The 19,849-nt window shown below is 41.1% G+C and overlaps 1 protein-coding gene across 5 annotated transcripts; it reads left to right on the forward strand.

Annotated features, from left to right (window-relative positions):
- Positions 1-4,158: 4,158 nt before the first annotated feature.
- Positions 4,159-16,533, forward strand: MIOS (meiosis regulator for oocyte development). Of its 5 annotated transcripts, none has more exons than XM_030444210.1 (11): positions 4,159-4,431; positions 5,026-6,393; positions 6,617-6,715; positions 7,658-7,915; positions 9,214-9,383; positions 11,632-11,697; positions 12,269-12,427; positions 13,156-13,308; positions 14,675-14,879; positions 15,946-16,075; positions 16,320-16,533. In XM_030444210.1, the coding sequence occupies exons 2-11, from the start codon at positions 5,097-5,099 to the stop codon at positions 16,414-16,416; spliced, it is 2,634 nt and encodes an 877-aa protein (XP_030300070.1). In that variant the 5' UTR covers positions 4,159-4,431; positions 5,026-5,096; the 3' UTR covers positions 16,417-16,533. The 5 variants fall into 5 exon arrangements, with proteins under 5 accessions (XP_030300070.1, XP_030300073.1, XP_030300074.1 ...); XM_030444213.1 differs by having other exon boundaries at positions 4,163-4,280; XM_030444214.1 differs by having other exon boundaries at positions 4,259-4,280; positions 5,023-6,393.
- Positions 16,534-19,849: the final 3,316 nt, after the last annotated feature.

The following is a 19,849-nucleotide window of genomic DNA, read 5'->3' on the forward strand; positions in this document are numbered from 1 at the left end:
ATCTAGAGAGCAGGTACAGAGCACATCTGAGTGATTACTGCCAGGCTGGGAACCACACCTTTTTGTTAGGAAATATTGGGCAATCCTATTTGCTACTCTGGTTTCTGTTGTTTATAGTTTCATGTAACTTTAAAGATGTAATCTCAAGGTATTCATGCCAGATGTCTTTCTCTCTACATTTCTAGTCAAAGCAATCCAGTCATTTCCAAGAATGAGGCTAAAGAAAACCAGGTGTTTTTCTTTTGTTAAATATTATACTCTGTGTCCTTAATGTTTTGGAGGAATAAGGTTATACTTTGGAGAGTACAGAGCTTAGGGGAGGAGAAAGAAGGTAAAAGACAAATGGATTTGCTGTAGTCCTGACAAAAATCTACAGATTTTTGGCTCAACATTAAGCCTTTGTAATCAGCACCCAGTCATGAAGCACATGGATTGGAACAGGGAAAGGAACTTAGCAAAGTGAGGGACTAACTGGAAACAGAGCTGAACATGAAGGGAACTGCTGGAGCCCCTCCTGGGTGGAACACAGGCCTTGGGATCAGACATTCCTCACAACCTTTCCCATCCCTCCCTTGGGATAATACACATAAATGGTAGCAACCTTGTCTTGCTCTTTTTGACTGCATTAGTTCAGTGGTAATGTCTGCATGGAAGATTTAAAGCCTTACTTAAAAGTAAAACAGATCTTAATGAAGTGTTCTCAGTGGTGAGTATAGCTCTAATACTAGCAATTCCTTCTCAATTCCTTCTCAAACACAAACTTTTTTCTTCTGAAGAAGATTTATTGCTAAGACTTGGAGGGAGAGAATATCTCTTGGATTACTTGACAGAATTTCAGCAAGTGGTTCCCACGCTGTATCAATAAAAGTTCCAAATACAATATTTTAGTTGGCTTAAAGAGTTTGAGTGCTGGAGAAGATTACTGTATCTCTGTTATCTGTCACAGTCATTACTGCCTTTTGAAAATGTGCACTTGATATTCTGTCAGAAATTGCTGAGTTTCCATTTCCAGTCTGTCCTGGTTTGGGTCCTTGTTTTCCCAGTCACAGGCCCTTATAATGTCTTTATCTGCAAGACTTAACTCCCCCCAGCACCAGGTATTTCCTCCATTCATAGGTAACAGCTGGAAAGTGGGTTTTTTCCACACAGAACATACATGGGTTTTTAGGTTTGTTTTACTTGTTTGCAGAAGAATTGTAACTTCCTGGCACAGGCTGCCCAGGGAGGTTGTGGAGTCTCTTTCCCTGGAAACATTCAAAGCCCCCCTGGACACACTCCTGTGTGAGGTGCTGTAGGTGTCCCAGCTCTGGCAGGGGGGTTGGAGTGAGTGATCTTCTGAGGTCCCTTCCAACCCCTAATTTTCTGTGATTTCTGTGATTCCCAGTCAGTTCACACACCTTCAGCACTCTCTCATTCCACACTGGTGAGAGAAAAGTTCTTGTAACATTTGGCTTTGCAGGTGACACATCCCAACTGTGTCATGGCTGCAAACACCTATTAGCTCAGTGGCACCAGTATGCCACAGAGTTACTTTCAGATAAAGTAAAACTACCCCATAAAGAATTAAAATTTTCATAGAATCATAGAATAGGCTGGGTTGGAAGGGACCTCAGAGATCATCGAGTCCAACCCTTGATCAACTACCGCCACAGTCACTAGACTATGGCACTGAGTGCCATATCGAGTCGCTTTTTAAATGTCTCCAGGGACGAAGAGTCCACCACCTCCCCAGGCAGCCCATTCCAAAGTCTGATCACCCTTTCCGTGAAAAAATTCTTTCTAATATCCAATCTGAACTTCCCCCGGCACAATTTAAGACCCTGCCCTCTTGTCTTGCTGAGAGTTGCCTGGCAAAAGAGACCAACCCCCACCTGGCTCCATCCTCCTTTCAGGTAGTTGTAGAGAGCAATGAGGTCTCCCCTGAGCCTCCTCTTCTCCAGGCTGAACAGCCCCAGCTCTCTCAGCCTCTCCTCATAGGATCTGTGTTCGAGTCCCTTCACCAGCCTGGTTGCCCTCCTTTGGACCTGCTCCAGGACCTCAATCTCCTTCTTGAACTGAGGGGCCCAGAACTATACACAGTACTTGAGGTGTGGCCTTACCAGGGCTGAGGATAGGGGCAGAATCACCTCCTTGGACCTGCTGGCCACGCTGTTCTGGATAAAGGTCAGGATGCCATTGGCCTTCTTGGCCACCTGGGCACACTGCTGGCTCATGTTCAGCTTCCTGTCAATCCAGACTCCCAGGTCCCTTTCTGCCTGGCTGCTCTCCAACCACTCTGTCCCCAGTCTGTAGCGCTGCATGGGGTTTTTATTAGGAAGATGCCCAAGATTCCCACCAGAAAATATTTAACACAGTTTCCTATTTGCCACACTTATCAGTCATAGCCAGGTCTTTTAATGCTTGCAGAAGTGCTGGAGTTACTGCATATCTACAAGAGCGTGTGCACTTGCTGTGTTGCTGATAATGAGACAGTCAGGAAAAACAGAAGCTTGGGGAGCTACAGCTACCAGGAACTGCTGGTGTTGCAGCCACTCCTGCGTGGGGAGGGCTCTGGGGAGCCATTTGGATGGCAAGAAAGCAGAAGCAGACTCCAAGCTGAACGAGGTTTTTCTGAAGTTTTGTCACCTCAGTTCACAACCGTCCCATTTTTCAGTGTAAATCTGTCAGGGTTTAACATTGGCCCAGCAATTAAACTGAATAGTAGATTATTCTCTACTAATCCTCCTCCCCCCTCCCCCGAATAAAGAAAGGAGAGAGAATAAGGGAGAGAGACTTAGGGGTTGGAAACTAAACTACACAACTTTAATAAAACAGTAATGATAAATAGGCAAAAATCACTAAATATATACAAATATACAGGAAAATGGAAACCACATTCCTCCCCCCTTTTCCCCAGTAACTCTCACATCACCAACGAGGCTGCAGGGCAGCCCTGGAAAAGTCCAGGCTGGACTCCTGGAGTTGGCAGCAGTCGGGAGCTGGAGGCAGGAACACACAGATATGGGCTGGCACGGATCAGGACCACAGGCAGAGGAATGGACAGGATCCTTCCAGGATGCTGAAGCAAACGGGGACGGGAGAAGGAGAAGCAGGAAGGGGTTTGGCCCTTGTGATCCCTCAAATTTGTACTGAATATGATGTGTATGGGATGGAATACTCTGTTTGGTCAATTTTGGCCATTTATCTTGTTCGTTCCTCCCCAAAGGAGGGCTGCGGGTGCGACCTTTTTACTCCTTCTGGAGGGCAAAATGTTCCTCAGAACTGAGCAGTGTCCTTGGCTCTGCACACCAGTCTCTAGCAGTAACTATAAACATCGAGTGTTGTCAGTCCTAGGAGCAGACACTGTCTGAGAAACTTGCTGTTAATTTCAGCAAGTGCAGCTACTTACAAGACTTACCCGAAAGCAAAAGTACAAGACAGAAAAATTACCTTTATCCTGGCCCAAACCAGGACAAAACAACAGTACTGAGTTGCTCACAGCTGTGGTTACTTTTACCTAAGTGTAAAAACACGGTATCCTCCCCACTGCCAGCCCCTGGCACTTTTTACACCAGCCTTCCTTCCACAGATGACACACAACATCTTTGGTTGGGAGACCCTCCAGATCATCGAGTCCAACCTTTGGCCAGCCCCGTAAGACCGACCCACATCCTTACAGACCGGCTCCATACGCTGTCTGAATACCCCCAGGGATGGCGATTCCACCACTGCGCTGGGCAGACCATTCCTAATGCCCGACAACCCTTTCCGTGGAAAAAACATCTCCTAGAACCCCGCCTCACCCTCCCCTGGCGCAGCCTCCAGCCATTTCCTGGGGCCCGGCCACACCAAGCGACGCCACAGCAACCACTGAGGCCCAGTCAGGAGCCAGCACCAGGACCCACAGGGCCCTTCCCCAGCCCCAGCCCCTCCCGGGCCCGGCACACGCTGCACACGTCACAGCCCCCCAGGGCTGACGTCACCCTGTAGCCCGCACAGGCCAGGCGTGATGTCACAGCTCTCTCTCCCACGGCGGCCCGGGGCCGGAAGTGATGTCACAGCTCCGTGCTAAGCTGTGACGCTCTCCCTCTGCCGCTGCGGCCCCGCGCCCCGGAAGCGCCACCGCCATTCCTTTCCCCCCCCGCGCCGGAAGTGCCGCAGCTTTTCCTTCCCCGCTGCCCCCGCAACCGGAAGAGCTCGGGCGCCGCCCGTTCTTCCTCCTGGGGCGGCGGGGCCGTTCGGGCGCCGCCTTCCCGGCGGCCGCGGTGGTGGCGGCGGCGGCGGAAGGTGCCGCGGGGCGGGTGAGCGGCGGAGGCGGAGGCGGGGGGGGGAGGTACCTGCCAGCCTGCCTGCTCTCCCTCCGGTTATTTCCCAGCGCCGTCCTCGTTCCGCGGCTCTGCCCCTGGGTGGGGAGCGGTGAAACGGGCCGGGCCCCCGAGCCCCCCGGGGCAGGTAGGAGCCGAGAAGGGGGAGAGGGGTGTGGGTTCGCCGGCAGGGCCGAATGTAAGTAGAGACCAGGTAGTGCTGGGTTAGAAGGTGGGGTCAGGAGCAGGAGAGCAACGTGAGGACTGAGAGATGGAATTTGTGCAGCAAGCGTTTCAGGAGGCGAGGCGGTGTAGGCCGTGGAACAGACTTCAGAAGCAACAGACAGACTCTAATTCCTGTCAATTAGTTCCTGTCAATTAGGCAGGGAAGATTTCTTCTGCATGTTTTAGGGAGTGGCTCTTTACCAGCAGCACACCCACGGATCATGCCACATCGTATTTCATTTTAACTCCTTCTCTCATGATTCCGGAGTGGCACTGGTGTGGTGCTGCAAACGCAGCAATCCTGCTGTCATTTTGTGGGTGGTTATGGTAGTTCTGCCTCAGTGGGGATATCCCAGCAACAACAAAGCCTGCTGCTGTGGAGAGGATTCAGGGTTTGGCCTGGAACGTGTCTGTGGTAAAAGTTGTTGGGAATTATTTTCCCGTTTGTTTAAAGATGATTTTGGATGACGGGAAAGTTTGGGGCTCGATAACGTTCAACAAATAATTTTCTCAGCAGCTGCCATACGGATGGACATCAGCCGGATCTTCTCATGGGAGCTTAAATTCCACCTAAATTAACCTCCAAACATGAGTGGCTCCAAGCCTGACATCCTCTGGGCCCCACACCACGTGGACAGGTTTGTCGTGTGCGATTCGGAGCTGAGCCTGTATCACATTGACTCTGCTGTCAGCTCCGAGCCCAAGGCGGGCTCCTTGCGCCTGTCTGAAGAGACCACAGCCACCCTCCTCTCAATCAACTCGGACACTCCCTACATGAAATGCGTGGCTTGGTATCCCAAGTATGATCCCGAGTGCCTCCTGGCCGTCGGGCAGGCCAACGGGAGAGTGGTGCTGACGAGCCTGGGTCAGGACCACAACTCCAAATGCAAGGATCTGATAGGCAAGGAGTTCGTTCCCAAGCACGCGCGGCAGTGCAACACCCTGGCCTGGAACCCCCTGGATAGCAACTGGCTCGCTGCAGGGCTGGATAAACACCGAGCTGATTTCTCAGTGTTGATCTGGGATATCAGCACCAAATATGCCCCGGAGACGGCGGTTGCCACGGAGAAAGTGAGGCTTTCAGCAGGAGAGCAGGAAGCTGGGCTGGTGGTGACCAAGCCCCTGTATGAATTAGGGCAGAACGATGCTTGTCTCTCTCTTTGCTGGCTGCCACGGGATCAGAAGCTGCTTTTAGCTGGAATGCATCGAAATCTGGCCATCTTTGATCTGAGGAACACCAGCCAAAAAATATTTGTGAACACCAAGGCTGTCCAAGGGGTGACGGTTGATCCCTATTTCCACGACCGTGTAGCTTCCTTCTATGAAGGTCAGGTGGCCATATGGGATTTAAGAAAGTTTGAAAAGCCAGTTTTGACCTTGACAGAGCAACCAAAACCCTTAACAAAAGTCGCCTGGTGCCCAACAAGAACTGGACTGTTAGCTACTTTAACAAGGGATAGTAACATCATTAGGCTGTACGACATGCAGCACACTCCCACCCCCATTGGAGATGAAACTGAGCCCACAATAATTGAAAGAAGTGTCCAGCCATGTGAGAACTACATTGCTTCATTTGCTTGGCATCCCACGAGCCAAAACCGAATGGTGGTGGTGACTCCCAACAGGACTATGTCTGACTTCACTGTTTTTGAAAGAATTTCCCTGGCCTGGAGTCCAGTGACATCCTTAATGTGGGCTTGTGGACGACATCTCTATGAGTGTACAGAAGAAGGAAAGGCAAGTTCCTTGGAAAAAGACATAGCCACCAAAATGCGGCTCAGAGCTCTGTCAAGGTATGGTCTGGATACTGAACAAGTCTGGAGAAATCACCTCCTAGCTGGAAATGAAGATCTCCAGCTGAAATCGCTTTGGTACACTCTGCATTATATCCTTTATTTTACTGTAGTTCATACCCTAAAGAAGCTCTATGCCTTTTTATGTAAACCAGTTATATGAAATGCATGGAAGTCTTTAAATATAACACTACACTTTAAATATACACTGCTGTAAATACTTTGCCTATGTTAATAGAATGTGACTTTAAAATTTAAAAAAAATAATAATTTTGACCACTTGGGAAAAATTAAGCTTCCTATACATGAAAATACTTATGAAGCAGTATACTGAAGATATGGATCAAAAACTTACAGGAAACAAAGGTCCCTTAGTTTATGCTGGAATTAAATCAATTGTGAAGTCATCTTTGGGTAAGACTGCTCCAACTTTGATCAAAGTTCCAATATAGTTTGTTTACAGAGTGATGCATTCATGGGCTTGTCTTTAAAAATTATTGGCAGAGGCTATTTTGAAAATACAAGAACAAAGTATGTCTGTGTGTTCTAATAGGTGTAAGTTAACAGTTTACATTACAGTAATCTCCAGAATTTGCACTGTTCTTGGAAAGTCAGTAATCACAAAACCAAAATATCCTCAGAGGTAAATTTTCAGCTCAACTCTTTTAAACACTGTGACAGTTTTGACTATGGCACTGAAAATTCTTGCTCCCCAATTAACTGTTGTGTTGTTTCCAAGTTCCCCATAGGGGTGTTTTTCCAGGAAACTCACTTTACTGTAGTCATTGCTGATGTACTAAATACATTTACATAATGATGTTTAAGTAACCTGAAGTGGTAGTGACCCCTGATGCATCACATTGTGCTTCTCATGCTCTGTGAAGCTTTTATTATATAACCTCTTATTTGAATCTTTCCTTCTGTGTTCACTGTGTATCTAATTAATAGTTGTGCTCCTTAGAGCCAAAAAAACCCAACCAGCTCTTCAGCAGTGGGAAAGCTAGAATGTGGAGGAGAGAACTGGTAGAGCAGGTGCTTGACTGTGTGTTATGTATTTTCAAATTGATCAAACATACTGATCACTCCTGTCAGCTGTAACAAGAACCTCCAAAATCTGAGGAGGCAGAGGAAACAAAAAAGACTTAGTGGGGCATATCTGACAGGTTCAGATGCATGACTTTTAGGAGGTCAAAATAATTTTCTGTATCTGCCCCTCACCACAGAATTTTTATCTGTGTTAATTTGAAGTACTAAAATATGGTACTCAGCTTTTGTACTATATGATTGAAATCCAAGTGATGTGATTGCAACTGAAAAAGTAATCTAAGCATAATTTAATTTCTTTCTTATTTCTAGGAACAACAGAGAACCTCAGGCAGAGCAGAAGTGGAGCTGATAGACAGGCAGATATTATCCAGTATCTGAGTGAGGAGAGATCCTTGGCTTTGCAGCTCTGTGGATGGATAAAAAAGGGAACAGACTTAGATGTGGAGCCTTTTTTAAATTCATTGGAGCAGGAGGGAGACTGGGAGAGAGCTGCTGCTGTAGCACTTTTCAACTTGGACATACGGCGAGCAATACAAATTCTAAATAAAGGGGCTTCCTCAGGAAAAGGTGAGTATTGTGTTCAGTATCTTTCATTTTGGCATCGGATCACCTTGGTGGATTTCTTTCTGTAAACAGAATTATGGAACATGATATGGAAAAGATTTTTGCTGTCTTAGAAAATAGTTGTTGGAAGTGGTTGCATTGAGGCCTGACAATGTGACAAATACTGATTTTTCGCTTCTCAGACTATCTGTACCTTACTGTCTAGTTAAAATAGATAGCATGTTTCAGGATTTCCTGTTGATACATACATCAGAAAAATGTTACACTTATTTTAATGCTATTGTCTTGGCTAGTTGTTTCATGGATCTGCTACTCTTGGGCTACATGCAACTCTCCACCAATGTGACAGCTGGGAATAGCTGAAATGTATAATCATAGAATTGGAGAATAGTTTGGATTGGAAGGGACCTTTAAAGGTCATCTAGTCCAAACCCTCCTGCAATGAGCCAGGACGATCAGATTGCTCGGGATAATACTCAGGGTGTGCAGAAAACATTTGCTTTGAAGTAATATTTGGTAACAGTTGCAATGCATGAGGGAAAAGGTAAGATATGGGAGCCTGGAGATGAAGGGATTTTTTCTTCCGTTTTCTTGCTCCCACAGCTCTGATTTGCATCAGTGTTCTCTTACTGTATTTAGAAGACTATCTTGCCACTAAAATGAGTATGTCAGACATCAAGGGAGCTGTCAAGGTTATTTTATTTTTAATACTGCCCCTATTTAGTGTGGGGAAAGTATGTGTGTGCTTTCCATAGGGAAGGCTAGGAGTGGAGACACAGTATGTTCCAATTAAAAAATGAAATTGAACTTTCTGAAAGAGTGAATACTTAGATTAAAAAGATTTTAATGATTTCAGCCAAATCATTAAAATTTGTTAACTTGTTAACTTGTAACTGCTAAATGCAATTGTCATCCTCTGGCTAGATCTGTTAAGTGATGGCTTATATATACAATCATATTTCTTAATCTTTTGTGGATATAAATTATGGTTATGACAATCCTTTATAATAGCAATAGCAATTTAGAAGTTCAAAACTATCTGAAAAGAACAGAACCAGGCTGTTGTGCATGTGGGCTTGTGACTTTTAGAGCTGTTCGCTTACCTGAAGAGAGGCATTTGAGAAACTAGAACATGCTATTGTACCCCCATTTATTTTAGCTAGCACTAATTCTACTGCATTTTGTCTTACATTCTGATAAAATGTTGTGTTTCAAATTGGTGTTTTCAATTACAATTTAAACTTTATTCCATTATGTCCTTAACTTGAATAGTATTTCATTGATTGTTGTCAATCGATCAGGTGACCTGAACCTCAATGTAGTAGCAATGGCTCTGTCAGGCTATACAGATGAGAAGAACTCACTTTGGAGAGAAATGTGCAGTACCCTAAGGCTGCAATTGAACAATCCCTACTTGTGTGCTATGTTTGCTTTCCTGACAAGTGAGTCTGGCTCATACGATGGTGTTTTGGTGAGTAAATTTCTCCTACATTAAAATTCCTTTAGGTAAGAGGTGCGTATTTGTACACATGCACACATGTAGGTGGAGTGCTGTATACTCCATTAATTAATCAGATTAAAATGTATTGTTTTCTGCTGATGCTGGCAGATACCATTTTTTCCTCCTAAACAGACACCTGATATTACTGAACATTGTGTTAGAGTCTATAAAAACATGCATAAGGAACCAAAATATCCAATGAAGTTGACACAAAGGAATTCTGGTTCACTTATTAAGCCACTAGAAATACATTATCCAGACAATTTCAGCAGGAAGAAAAAAGGATAAGGAGGTTAATAATGGAAATGCACAGAACAGAGTAAGTGCAGGGCAGTTCACAAAACTTTCATCAAGCATTATTTGCATTGAATTGCATTTTATTTTTCCTTGACTACTTGTTAAAATAATTTCAGTGTGGTGAAACAGTAAGCAATAGTAATAGTAAGCAATAGTTTTACATCTGAAATCGCTTTAAACTTGCTATGTAAAGAGTAAACAAGATCTTTAATTATGAGAGATTTTGAGCCTTTACAGAGGTAACATACTTCATCCTTGGTTAAAGAACCACACAGGATCATAGAACACTTGATTCAACTGGAATTATTAGCTCAATAGAGGACTCCTGTAATGCAACAGGGTAATTGTCCTAAATTTGTTGAAGACACAGGTGTCATTATATGATGCTTTTAGGGTATTAAATAAAGAAAGAATCCATGAGGAGAGAAACCAGAGGGTTTTTTGGTTTGGTTTGGTTTTTACACCGGAGAGATTGCTCATGTTCTATGTATGTTGTATAATAATTTTTATAGTTGTTTTTATTGATCTGTTGGAAACAGACTATACATTTTTTAGGTTTTTTTAATTTTCACTTAAAGGACACCTGTTGAAATATATATGATAAAGATTTTGCCATGCACATCTCCTTGTTTTAGTGATGTCAGTCACAATTTCTATTCTGTAAATACAAGGAGGAATACCTGTGGGCACAGCTAAGTACCAGAATGAATCGAGTCAAGAATTTTTTTCTTGAGTGTTAGACCCCAAAAAAAAGGATTAGAAAGCAGCAAGTAAGTACTATGGCATTGCTGCACCTTGAGTGTCAACGTAATTGTGATAAATCCATGTACTGGATATTTGTTTTTAAGGTTTAGTTGTGATTTTTAGGAAGGAATCCAGTGGTTACAGTAGTTAGATTTAGTGTAAACAAAGGTTTATTTGGATTTTTTTGGCCCCATGACTTGGTAAGACTCCTGGCTATATGTGCTAGAAGAGCTGTAGCCCAGCCCTAGCTCTCTTGCAGTTTCTGCATCTGGAATGACACCAATGTAAGCTCTGTTGTAGCAGACTTTCTGCCGCTTGGATACATTGTTCCAAGAGTCACATTCTGAAGTGATACCTGTACCTGAGTATAAACAACTGATCTGGTAATAAACATTGGCGTTCTTCAGCCATGTCGTATTGTTTTATATATTGATTATGAGGATTAATCAGCCACTACCTATAGAAGATGAGTGATTTTACAAAAATAACAAGACTGTTGGATTTAAAATTAGTTACAAGGGTTTATTTTAAAAACAGGGAAAGCCGGTTTACTGGCAAAAAGGCCTTTGCATAAATTAATCACCTTAACGCGAGGGTCGTTAGAGTAAAAGAAGAGAGAACAAGGAGAAGTTATCACCATCCGCCGGGGCCTGGCCTGGGGCTGGAGTTGCTCCTGGTTCTCTGTCGTTCGAGCCTCTGCTGTGTCTTTTCGTAGCTGGAAGCCGAGGTGCCGAGAGGAGGGGGCGTCTGGACGAAGAAGCCGCATTTTCCTTTTTTCTTAGGGTTTTTTATACCCCAAAAGAAAGAGGGGTCTCTTCATTGAATAAGGCCCTGATACATACAAATCTCCAGGCTTCCTGGGATGAGTCATCCTTATCTTTTGTTTTCTGGTGTCCTGCTAGTTTTGGGCGACCTGATAAGTAATCTTTTAGGTGTCTGTCAGGCATACATTGAGGTAAACATGGTAATTGCAAGGCGGATGAAGGAAAGAGAAAAAAAAGCTGATTCAAGAGACATATTTTATGTTTTTAATTCCACGTGTATACCACAAGCTGCAATGCTTTCTTTATCCATGATCAGAGTATACAATACTGCAAATTTCTGACTTCTACAAACAATGTATTGAAAAAGTGGAAGCTTGCATGTGATGGTAACGTTCCCATTTTTCTCTCCAAAGTATGAAAATAACGTTGCCGTGCGAGACAGAGTGGCATTTGCTTGCAAGTTCCTCAATGATGCTCAAGTAAGTTGGAGCTTGCATGTTTAAGCAAAATGTAAGGCTGGGTTTTCATTAGAGGTGGGAAAAACTGGGCTGGAGGGGTAAATAGTGAAAGAAAAGAGTCAGTGAGTGATTGAGTTTTTTCTTGTCAATCGGTTATAAAGTATGGTATAATCTGATCTTCAGTTTGTACCTTCAACTTGATTTTTGTCTCTTATTATATTATATTAATTATATAATATTGATTACCTTCCTGTTTGTTAAATGTTGTTGCATTAATTGTCTTACTGGAGAGTACTTGTTCTTAGTATATAATTCCAGATATTTACCTCCTTTTGAATTAAGGCTTGGTTTTACAGCAAGAATGTATTGTTTTAAATCCACTGAAGTATTCAAGGAATATGTAATATTTTAATTCTGTCAATACAGTGGAACTACCTATATACCTTTTCCTTTGTTAGATGCAGCAAACAATATTCTGTTAGCAAAAAAACTCTTAAAGTTCTGCAACTGTTGAACATTTTGACATAAACCAACATAAATGAGTTAGGAACAGATACCAGATGGCAAAAGTAATTATTTTTTTTTTATATAGCTGAACAGGTTTATTGAGAAGCTGACAAATGAAATGAAGGATGCTGGGAATTTAGAGGGAATACTGTTAACAGGGTTGACAAAGGATGGAGTGGACTTGATGGAGAGTTATGTTGACAGGACTGGAGATGTCCAGACAGCAAGCTATTGTATGCTACAGGTTAGTGTTTCATTCTAAAATAAATCTTTATAGAAGACAACTAAGCATGGTTTCTTTAGCAGTGGGGTATTGAATCTTATGGGCTAAAAAATATTATGCATAGGAATTTGTGACCATATTGTACCTGTTTTATGGAATCACCTGAAGTATTCAGTGACAGGCATGTATCTTCACTCTTTCTGTGTGAGATTGCTAGAGGAGACAGTAGGTAAAAGAGGAAAAAAGAAAAAAAGTCATCCTCTCTAGCTGAACTGGGATTATCTGTTCCCATGCTTACTGCTGATGTGTATATTAATAGGCTTAAAACACTTTTTGCTTCAGGATTTTGATAACAGTTTTTTTGTTTGTAGGTATTGTTTTTTGGGGTTTTTTTAATGATGGACTTGTCATAGCCCTTAGTTACAGCTTTTGCCAGCACTGTGTGTAATTCTGTTTGTAATCATAACAATGATACAGGCTCTGGTATGTGACAGAATTTTATAATCCTTCAGCTAATAGACTCAAGTTTTTAGTAGGACATGGCAGGATAGGTATTTTCAGCTGGAGAGGCACACTGAAGCAAACTGCCATCAAACTTGCAGTACAGTTTATTAGAAATCTCTTTCTAGACAAATCACACTGTATTACTTCTCATATCTTGTAGTATTTTGTATAGGTCCTCTAAAAAGTTAGTAATATGTATTGTGTATCTTTAGAGTGTGTCTGACATATTTTTGTGCTTGCTTTAGGGTTCTCCATCAGATGTACTTAAGGATGAGAGGGTTCAATACTGGATTGAGAATTACAGGAATCTTCTAGATGCTTGGAGGTTTTGGCATAAACGTGCAGAATTCGATATCCATAGGAGTAAACTGGACCCCAGTTCAAAACCTTTGGCACAGGTAAATGTCATTCTTGCATGAAGTATGCTTAGTCCAGAGAAGAAAAGTGGCCTGGTACTTCTTTAGAAAGACACACCCTGGCTTTCATGAGAATTTATGTGCAAAAGAAAGATTTCAACTAATGCTGCCCCCAAAAAGTAGCCATGTTGGGGTATTTTTGTTTGTTTTAAGTAATTTTTGAGAAAGGACTTAACTGTTTTGATAGAGAGTACGGAGTTAAAGTAAACTAAGCTGAACTTCATGTCTAACCTAGGAAATCAGTTTCCTATTATTTTTATTCAAGTGTTTGGGGTTTTTTTCTTAAAACCTTTTTTAAAGCTGTGTTTCAGAAACTGTACCTTTTCAACGCTTTTTCTGGAGGAACTTTTTTTCCTCCCATCTTGAAAAACAAAAGTAAAGATGTATCATCCAGCTGAATATTGCTTCATGGTGAAGATGCAGAAACCAAGGAATTGAACCAAGAACCAGTTCAAGTTGTCTCTGTTTTAATGGAAGCAAATGTCAAATGCCAACCTGTTTTTAATCCCTTGAACCCAAATGAGCAGCAGCAATTTTGGTTATCAGTTCTGAACATAAGCTAAACCAAAAACTAACGCCCTGTCCAAATGCTGTCTGCTTAACTGGTGGCATTTTTAGCCACTTGATCTTAGTGCAACACCTTCTGCTCTCTCATCTGCTCATGAAGTGCACTGCAAGTCTGAGATCCCAAAGGTTTCTAATGAACTCTGGTTTTGAATTCACGTAACTTACAGCAGCTTAAGGAGCACTGCATCCCTACTGCTCCAAGTGGGAAGCAGTAACAATAGTAATATCTATATATGACAATGTCATATACAAAATCATTAGCATCATCATCTAAAAATAACAGCTCCTTCCTTATGTGATGGACATAAATAGCCCCTGAAGAGCTAAGAATATGTGCTGCTTGCTATCCAGTCACAACCTGTGATATGCAGATAAAGATTATTAGGAAAATTCTCATGTTGGGCACTCTAGACTGGGTCAATTTACTATAAGGAGGGAGAGACCAGATTTACTCGTTCCTGAAGCAGAGTAAATTTAACTTCATTACTGCAGGTAAAGCTTTTTATCACCTTCAGTAGTACCTTTCCAAGTTTTAGCAGCTGTGCATGTTTTATGTACTTTCAAAGTAAGTGGACATCACTAAGGTCTACTTCTTGGGTTTGTGTGCCTCATCTGTGAGGCAAGATGTTAAGACATTATTCCTTCACAAGTAGTCTTGACTTCCCAGGGCATTCTCTAGAATATCTGGTAAGGAAGTGTTTGCAAGCTTGAACAGATTCACTCATGGTTGTAGCCGAAGTGGAACCAAACCAAAAAATGAATGGGCTTTTGTTCTTTTTAGGTGTTTGTGAGTTGCAACTTCTGTGGGAAATCAATCTCTTACAGCTGTTCAGCTATTCCTCATCAGGGACGAGGTTTCAGCCAATATGGAGTTAGTGGCTCACCAACCAAGTCAAAAGTTACCAGTTGTCCTGGCTGCCGTAAACCTCTTCCTCGCTGTGCACTTTGCTTGATAAATATGGGAACACCAGTTTCCAGTTGTCCAGGTATGACACAGTGGATTTTAGTTATCCAGCTAGAGTACTAGGCCTAATTAAGCAGTTCCTGTTGGAACATCATCTGTTACACCTTTTGCTTTATATTTATACTCATACTGTAAACCTTCGTACTTGTCTTCCTGAGGGAGGAATACCATAACTGAAAACTTGTATACATCCCATCTGATTTTATGAAGAAACCTGTGTCTCAGTTCTTTGGTGTCAGACAGTATGCATGATTGCTTGGCTCTGACAGTGAAATTCCATAGTGAGGCAGATTAAAAGATTCAAAGATTCGGGTGTTTTGGTGGTCAGTATGGTGAGCCATAAGACATTAAAATGGGAAATGAGTTTCTTGAGACAAATTTTAGGGACACTGCAGAAGTCTTGGAATTGATTTTTAGCTGAAAGAGAATTGCATGTGGTAGTATGAAAGAATGTGTGGGTTATGCTGTCACAGAATAGAAAATGGTTCTAAGTGGCTTGGGCTCAGCATTGTACGTGGTCCAAATGAAACTGATTTTATATATATTTTTAGGTCAGTCTTGGTATAGAGCCAGGAGCAGCTGTGCAGTCCTTTTTATATATTTCTTGTCATTCTTTCACTGATCTGTGTATATTGTAAATGCTCCAATTCACAACTTAGATTTTGTTCTTTTTTTTAAAAAATAAATGCATGTATGTTATTTTTTTCCTAAAGTAGAACATTTCATTTGCAAATGAAATTTTTGCATTTCACTTGCAAAACAAGCCTGTAATTCTCTGGAATGCAGATCAATCACTGGCACATAAATCAGTGTTGAAAAAGATTTTGTCTGTAAAATTTTTTTACTAGGCAAGTTTAGTGTGTCTGTAAGATGTGAAACAACAGCTCAGCAATATAACTCTTGTTTTGGCTTTCTACCAGTTCTTATCTGTGTAATAATTTTACTGACTTCTCTTTTAAAATCAGGCCATTTATTGACATAATGTTCCTAATTTAAAATTTATTTTAGTAGTGTTTCTGGGACTGAAATACAAATTAAGCATAATGTGCTACAGGCATATTTCTGGGGGTGGGTTTGCCTCTGCACAGGAGGATCCAAGTCAGATGAAAAAGTGGATCTTAGCAAAGACAAGAAGTTAGCCCAGTTCAACAACTGGTTTACTTGGTGTCACAACTGTAGACATGGTGGACATGCTGGGCATATGCTGAGCTGGTTCAGGTAAGTTGATGTTAAAATCTTCCTTATTTCACCTGCATGCTGCCCTGAGTAGGACATGCCTGTTTTGATGTATCTATCATTATAAGGTTTTGTTTAGAATGTATGCAAAACTTAACTATGCTGCTTAGTTTTCCTGATATATTGTGTCCCTACTCATACTTTATAAAGTGTATAGATTACAAAATTCTTGTTAGTTTTATCTTACCTTTTTTCTTTCTTTCTTTTCTCTGCTATTGCTATCTAGGGATCACACTGAGTGCCCGGTTTCTGCCTGCTCTTGTAAGTGTATGCAACTGGACACAACAGGGAATCTCATTCCAGCAGAGACTGTCCAGGCATGAATAAAGTGAAAATGTGGGGCTCTCTAGTGGATGTCCATCCTAATCCAAGCATATATTTCAGACAAAGGTCGTTTGTGACTTACTGTGAAAAAATAAATTGCTGTCAGATTAGTAAAATGATGTGTGTGTGACTGTGCTTGGTAGAAACTGGGTATTCCTGAAACGAGCCTCTGGGTATACAGTGTGTGGTCCTTGTTCAGAGGGCTGAAGCAATTCAGTAGAAAAGTGATCCCAGAATTGTGGACACCTTGGGTTTGCTAAAACTTCAAATAAAGTTTTCAGGATAATGCTGATCAGCCCTTTTTCTTGTTTTCCAAAGAAAGCTGTGTTTATATGCTCTGTTTAGTGAAAGTGGGGCATCAAAATAAATACATGAAAAGTGTTCTTCAGAAGACTGCAGAATGGTGCTGTGGATTCCTGCGTTTCTTGTTTGATCACATTTTCTTTTATGCAAACAATCATTTTGTTTTAAGTTCATTCAAAGTGCCACTGTTAATTGTATTCCAAAGATTTTTATTTTACATGAAAAACCATTTATTTTTCTTCCCACATTTGGTTAATAGTCATGCAGTCTCTTTGCAATTTGAATTGCTGTTTAATTTACCTACATACTTAGCCCATGTGAATTTTAATACTAGAGAATTTGGAGTTTCTTCCTCCTAGCAAAGTCTGTATCTTAGAGAAGAGTTCTCAGGAAAGTCATGGGTCTGTTTCAGTGCAGAGTGCAGGTAAACTATAGGAGGTTTCATTTGATTGAGTAATTTTAAAGGCAGTACTGTGACGATCTGAAATCTCAAGGTCTGGAGATTTGTAAATATTTAAGTTTTAAACTACATGCAGAGTTTTGAGCATAAAAATATTTGAAGACTTTTGGATAATCAGCATTTCCCCATACTTCTGAAATATGCTGGGATATGTGAAATCAACCTATGGAAGTCCTGCTTCTGGTCATCAGTGGATGCCAGTCAGCTCCCAGAATGCTACACAATTTTAGGTCATTGGCAATTAGTTCTAGATATATTATCAGCTGGAACTATTATTTATTAACTTGGTTCAGCTGTGCTAGGAACTAACTGGTATTGTTGTTCTTCATTTTGTAGGCAACAAAATTTAAAAAAAAAGAGGAAGAAAACCAAACCTGTTTTAAGGTGTGTAATAATAACATCAGTTTACTTGGTGTGTGCTTATTTCCTGGTAGAAACAGTGTATAAGTTACATAACAAACATGTGCTATGAAGTATTAAACAGAATGATAGCAATAAACTGGTACTATATTGCCAGTACAGTGAAAATTGGTGTATTAAGAGAATATATTGTAATATACCATTAGTTCTAAGTACTCTAGTGTAGTTGCAACAAGATAAAATGTGGAAGTGTTTTCTGTAGATATACACGATTACAGTCTGGACCTCTGGTTATATATTCAGATTTAGCATTAATGCAATACATCTGCTACATTTATTCTGATTTTTTTTTTTTTGCCTAATTGACAATGATCCTATTTTTAAGTTAAAATCCAAGAGGTACTTGATATTTTTAGGCATGGGGGAGGGGTTACTTTTTTTTTCTTGTTGGAATATTTATTTTTCTTTCCAGTGTTTTTGCACACTTTATGTTGCTGTTGAAGAGGTCTTCAAAATGTCCCCCAATTACAGATGTAAACGGGTTTAGTTTACAATACCCTATTTATAAAAATTCAGGCAATAAATCCTAATTTCCATAAAACAAGTTTTGTAAGTGTCAAGGATATGTTTTTATTCCTCTGTAGTAACAATTAATAAATTTTCCTGATAAATTTCATGTCCAGGTGAATGCAACTACTACCTTAACACCTCATTTTCTTATGTAAAGAAAACTCATTTGTAACATTTTCAACTTGGCTATGCTTGTTTATGTCAGATTCTATCATTTCATTAAATTAGATACTCACTTTGATAATCAGCATGTCTTTGAAGTGTTTTGGAATATGCATATTCTGGCACAGTATAATTACCAGTTTTGGCTGTTGTAATTAGTAATCAGCCTTTCAGACCAGTAATTACACTGTTTGTAAAATTTACAGAGGTGTTATTTTTTTTTTTTTTTAAGGATCTGACTTTTTTTCCCGTTTTCCATTTAAATTAATAAAGCTGTGATTCGGGGGGTGATTTTTTTGTCTTCTAACAAGAAACATAGCTGCAGACATTTCATTAGCAGTGCTTACTTTTACATTTACTGTTTTCTGTTTGGAAAATAGGTCCCAGATGTCAGTCACGTGTAGAGGGAGCAGAAGGTTGTCCTGCTCCCAATGACAGGAACTTCTTCAGTCAGCTGTGATTATGTTGTTTTATTCATACTTCCCCTTTTAGCACCCAGGTTCCCAGCCATTCCCACCTTCATGTCCTCCTCCTGAAGCCACCAGCTCCTATTCACACCTTCCATTACAGCTCCAGGTTATGGTGACATCCCTCTGGTATTTATGATATGTTTGCCCTGGTGACTCCCTTTGGTCAGTGACCCAAAGAGCTGCTATTTCCCTTACTATTATCTGCAAGGGCTGATTCTTAACACTTTCATCTTGTGAGTACAGTCCCACATTGCTATCCTAGTAAGTGCATATATGACCTCAGCATTACTTTTCCTGAATATCAAGAATATTTTATAGTTCCTGGCATTGCTGTCTTGTTAGTGCAGCTGTGCAGCCCAGGAGTCACAAACCTTGATGCAGTCTGGAGGAGCAGATGAATGGAAAGAACGCAGTGACAACATTTAGTTGCATATTTCTTGCCTCGCCAGGTATCATCATTAAGGGAGTGAATAGACAAGGAGAGTCTTGAGACAAGGGGAAATTAATAATTGTCTCTCAGATGTGCTCAAATACTTCCACACAAGAGAGGAGAACCAAGGTGTTCTCTGGGGGTGAAGTGCTACCTATAGCCATCTGGTAGCAGAGAATTCTTTTAGGCCAGGATACTCTTGATAACCAAGAACTATTTGCACATGTTATTTCCTGTAACAATATATGTGCACAAAATACCAGTTTTGTAAAGTGCACAGTACAGAATACTTACATTGTAGGAAAACAATCATGCAGTTATTAACAATGCCTTTTTACTTTACTGAGTACAGTTAGGCAGCAATACAGCAATAAAAGCACAGCAGGACAAAGCTGGATATGTCATGTTGACCTTGTGTTCCTGTTTGCTGTATGAAACTGACTCATACTTCAGCAGTTCTTCACAGTGACAATAACTCTGTCACTGTCTTCTAAATACAGGAGAAAAATAGAGCACCTGCAAATCTGATTATCCACCCAGTTAGTAGTAACTTTGATAAATTAGTCTTTAAAACAAAGAAACTCCTTGACATAAAATGGAGGTGGCTATAAATAGCATAAAGCCAGCAATCTTAACACAGCACTAACTCTTAACAATTAAACCTAAAACTTCTTAGT

The sequence above is a fragment of the Calypte anna genome, chromosome 2, assembly GCF_003957555.1.
Source record: "Calypte anna isolate BGI_N300 chromosome 2, bCalAnn1_v1.p, whole genome shotgun sequence".
Taxonomy (NCBI): domain Eukaryota; kingdom Metazoa; phylum Chordata; class Aves; order Apodiformes; family Trochilidae; genus Calypte; species Calypte anna.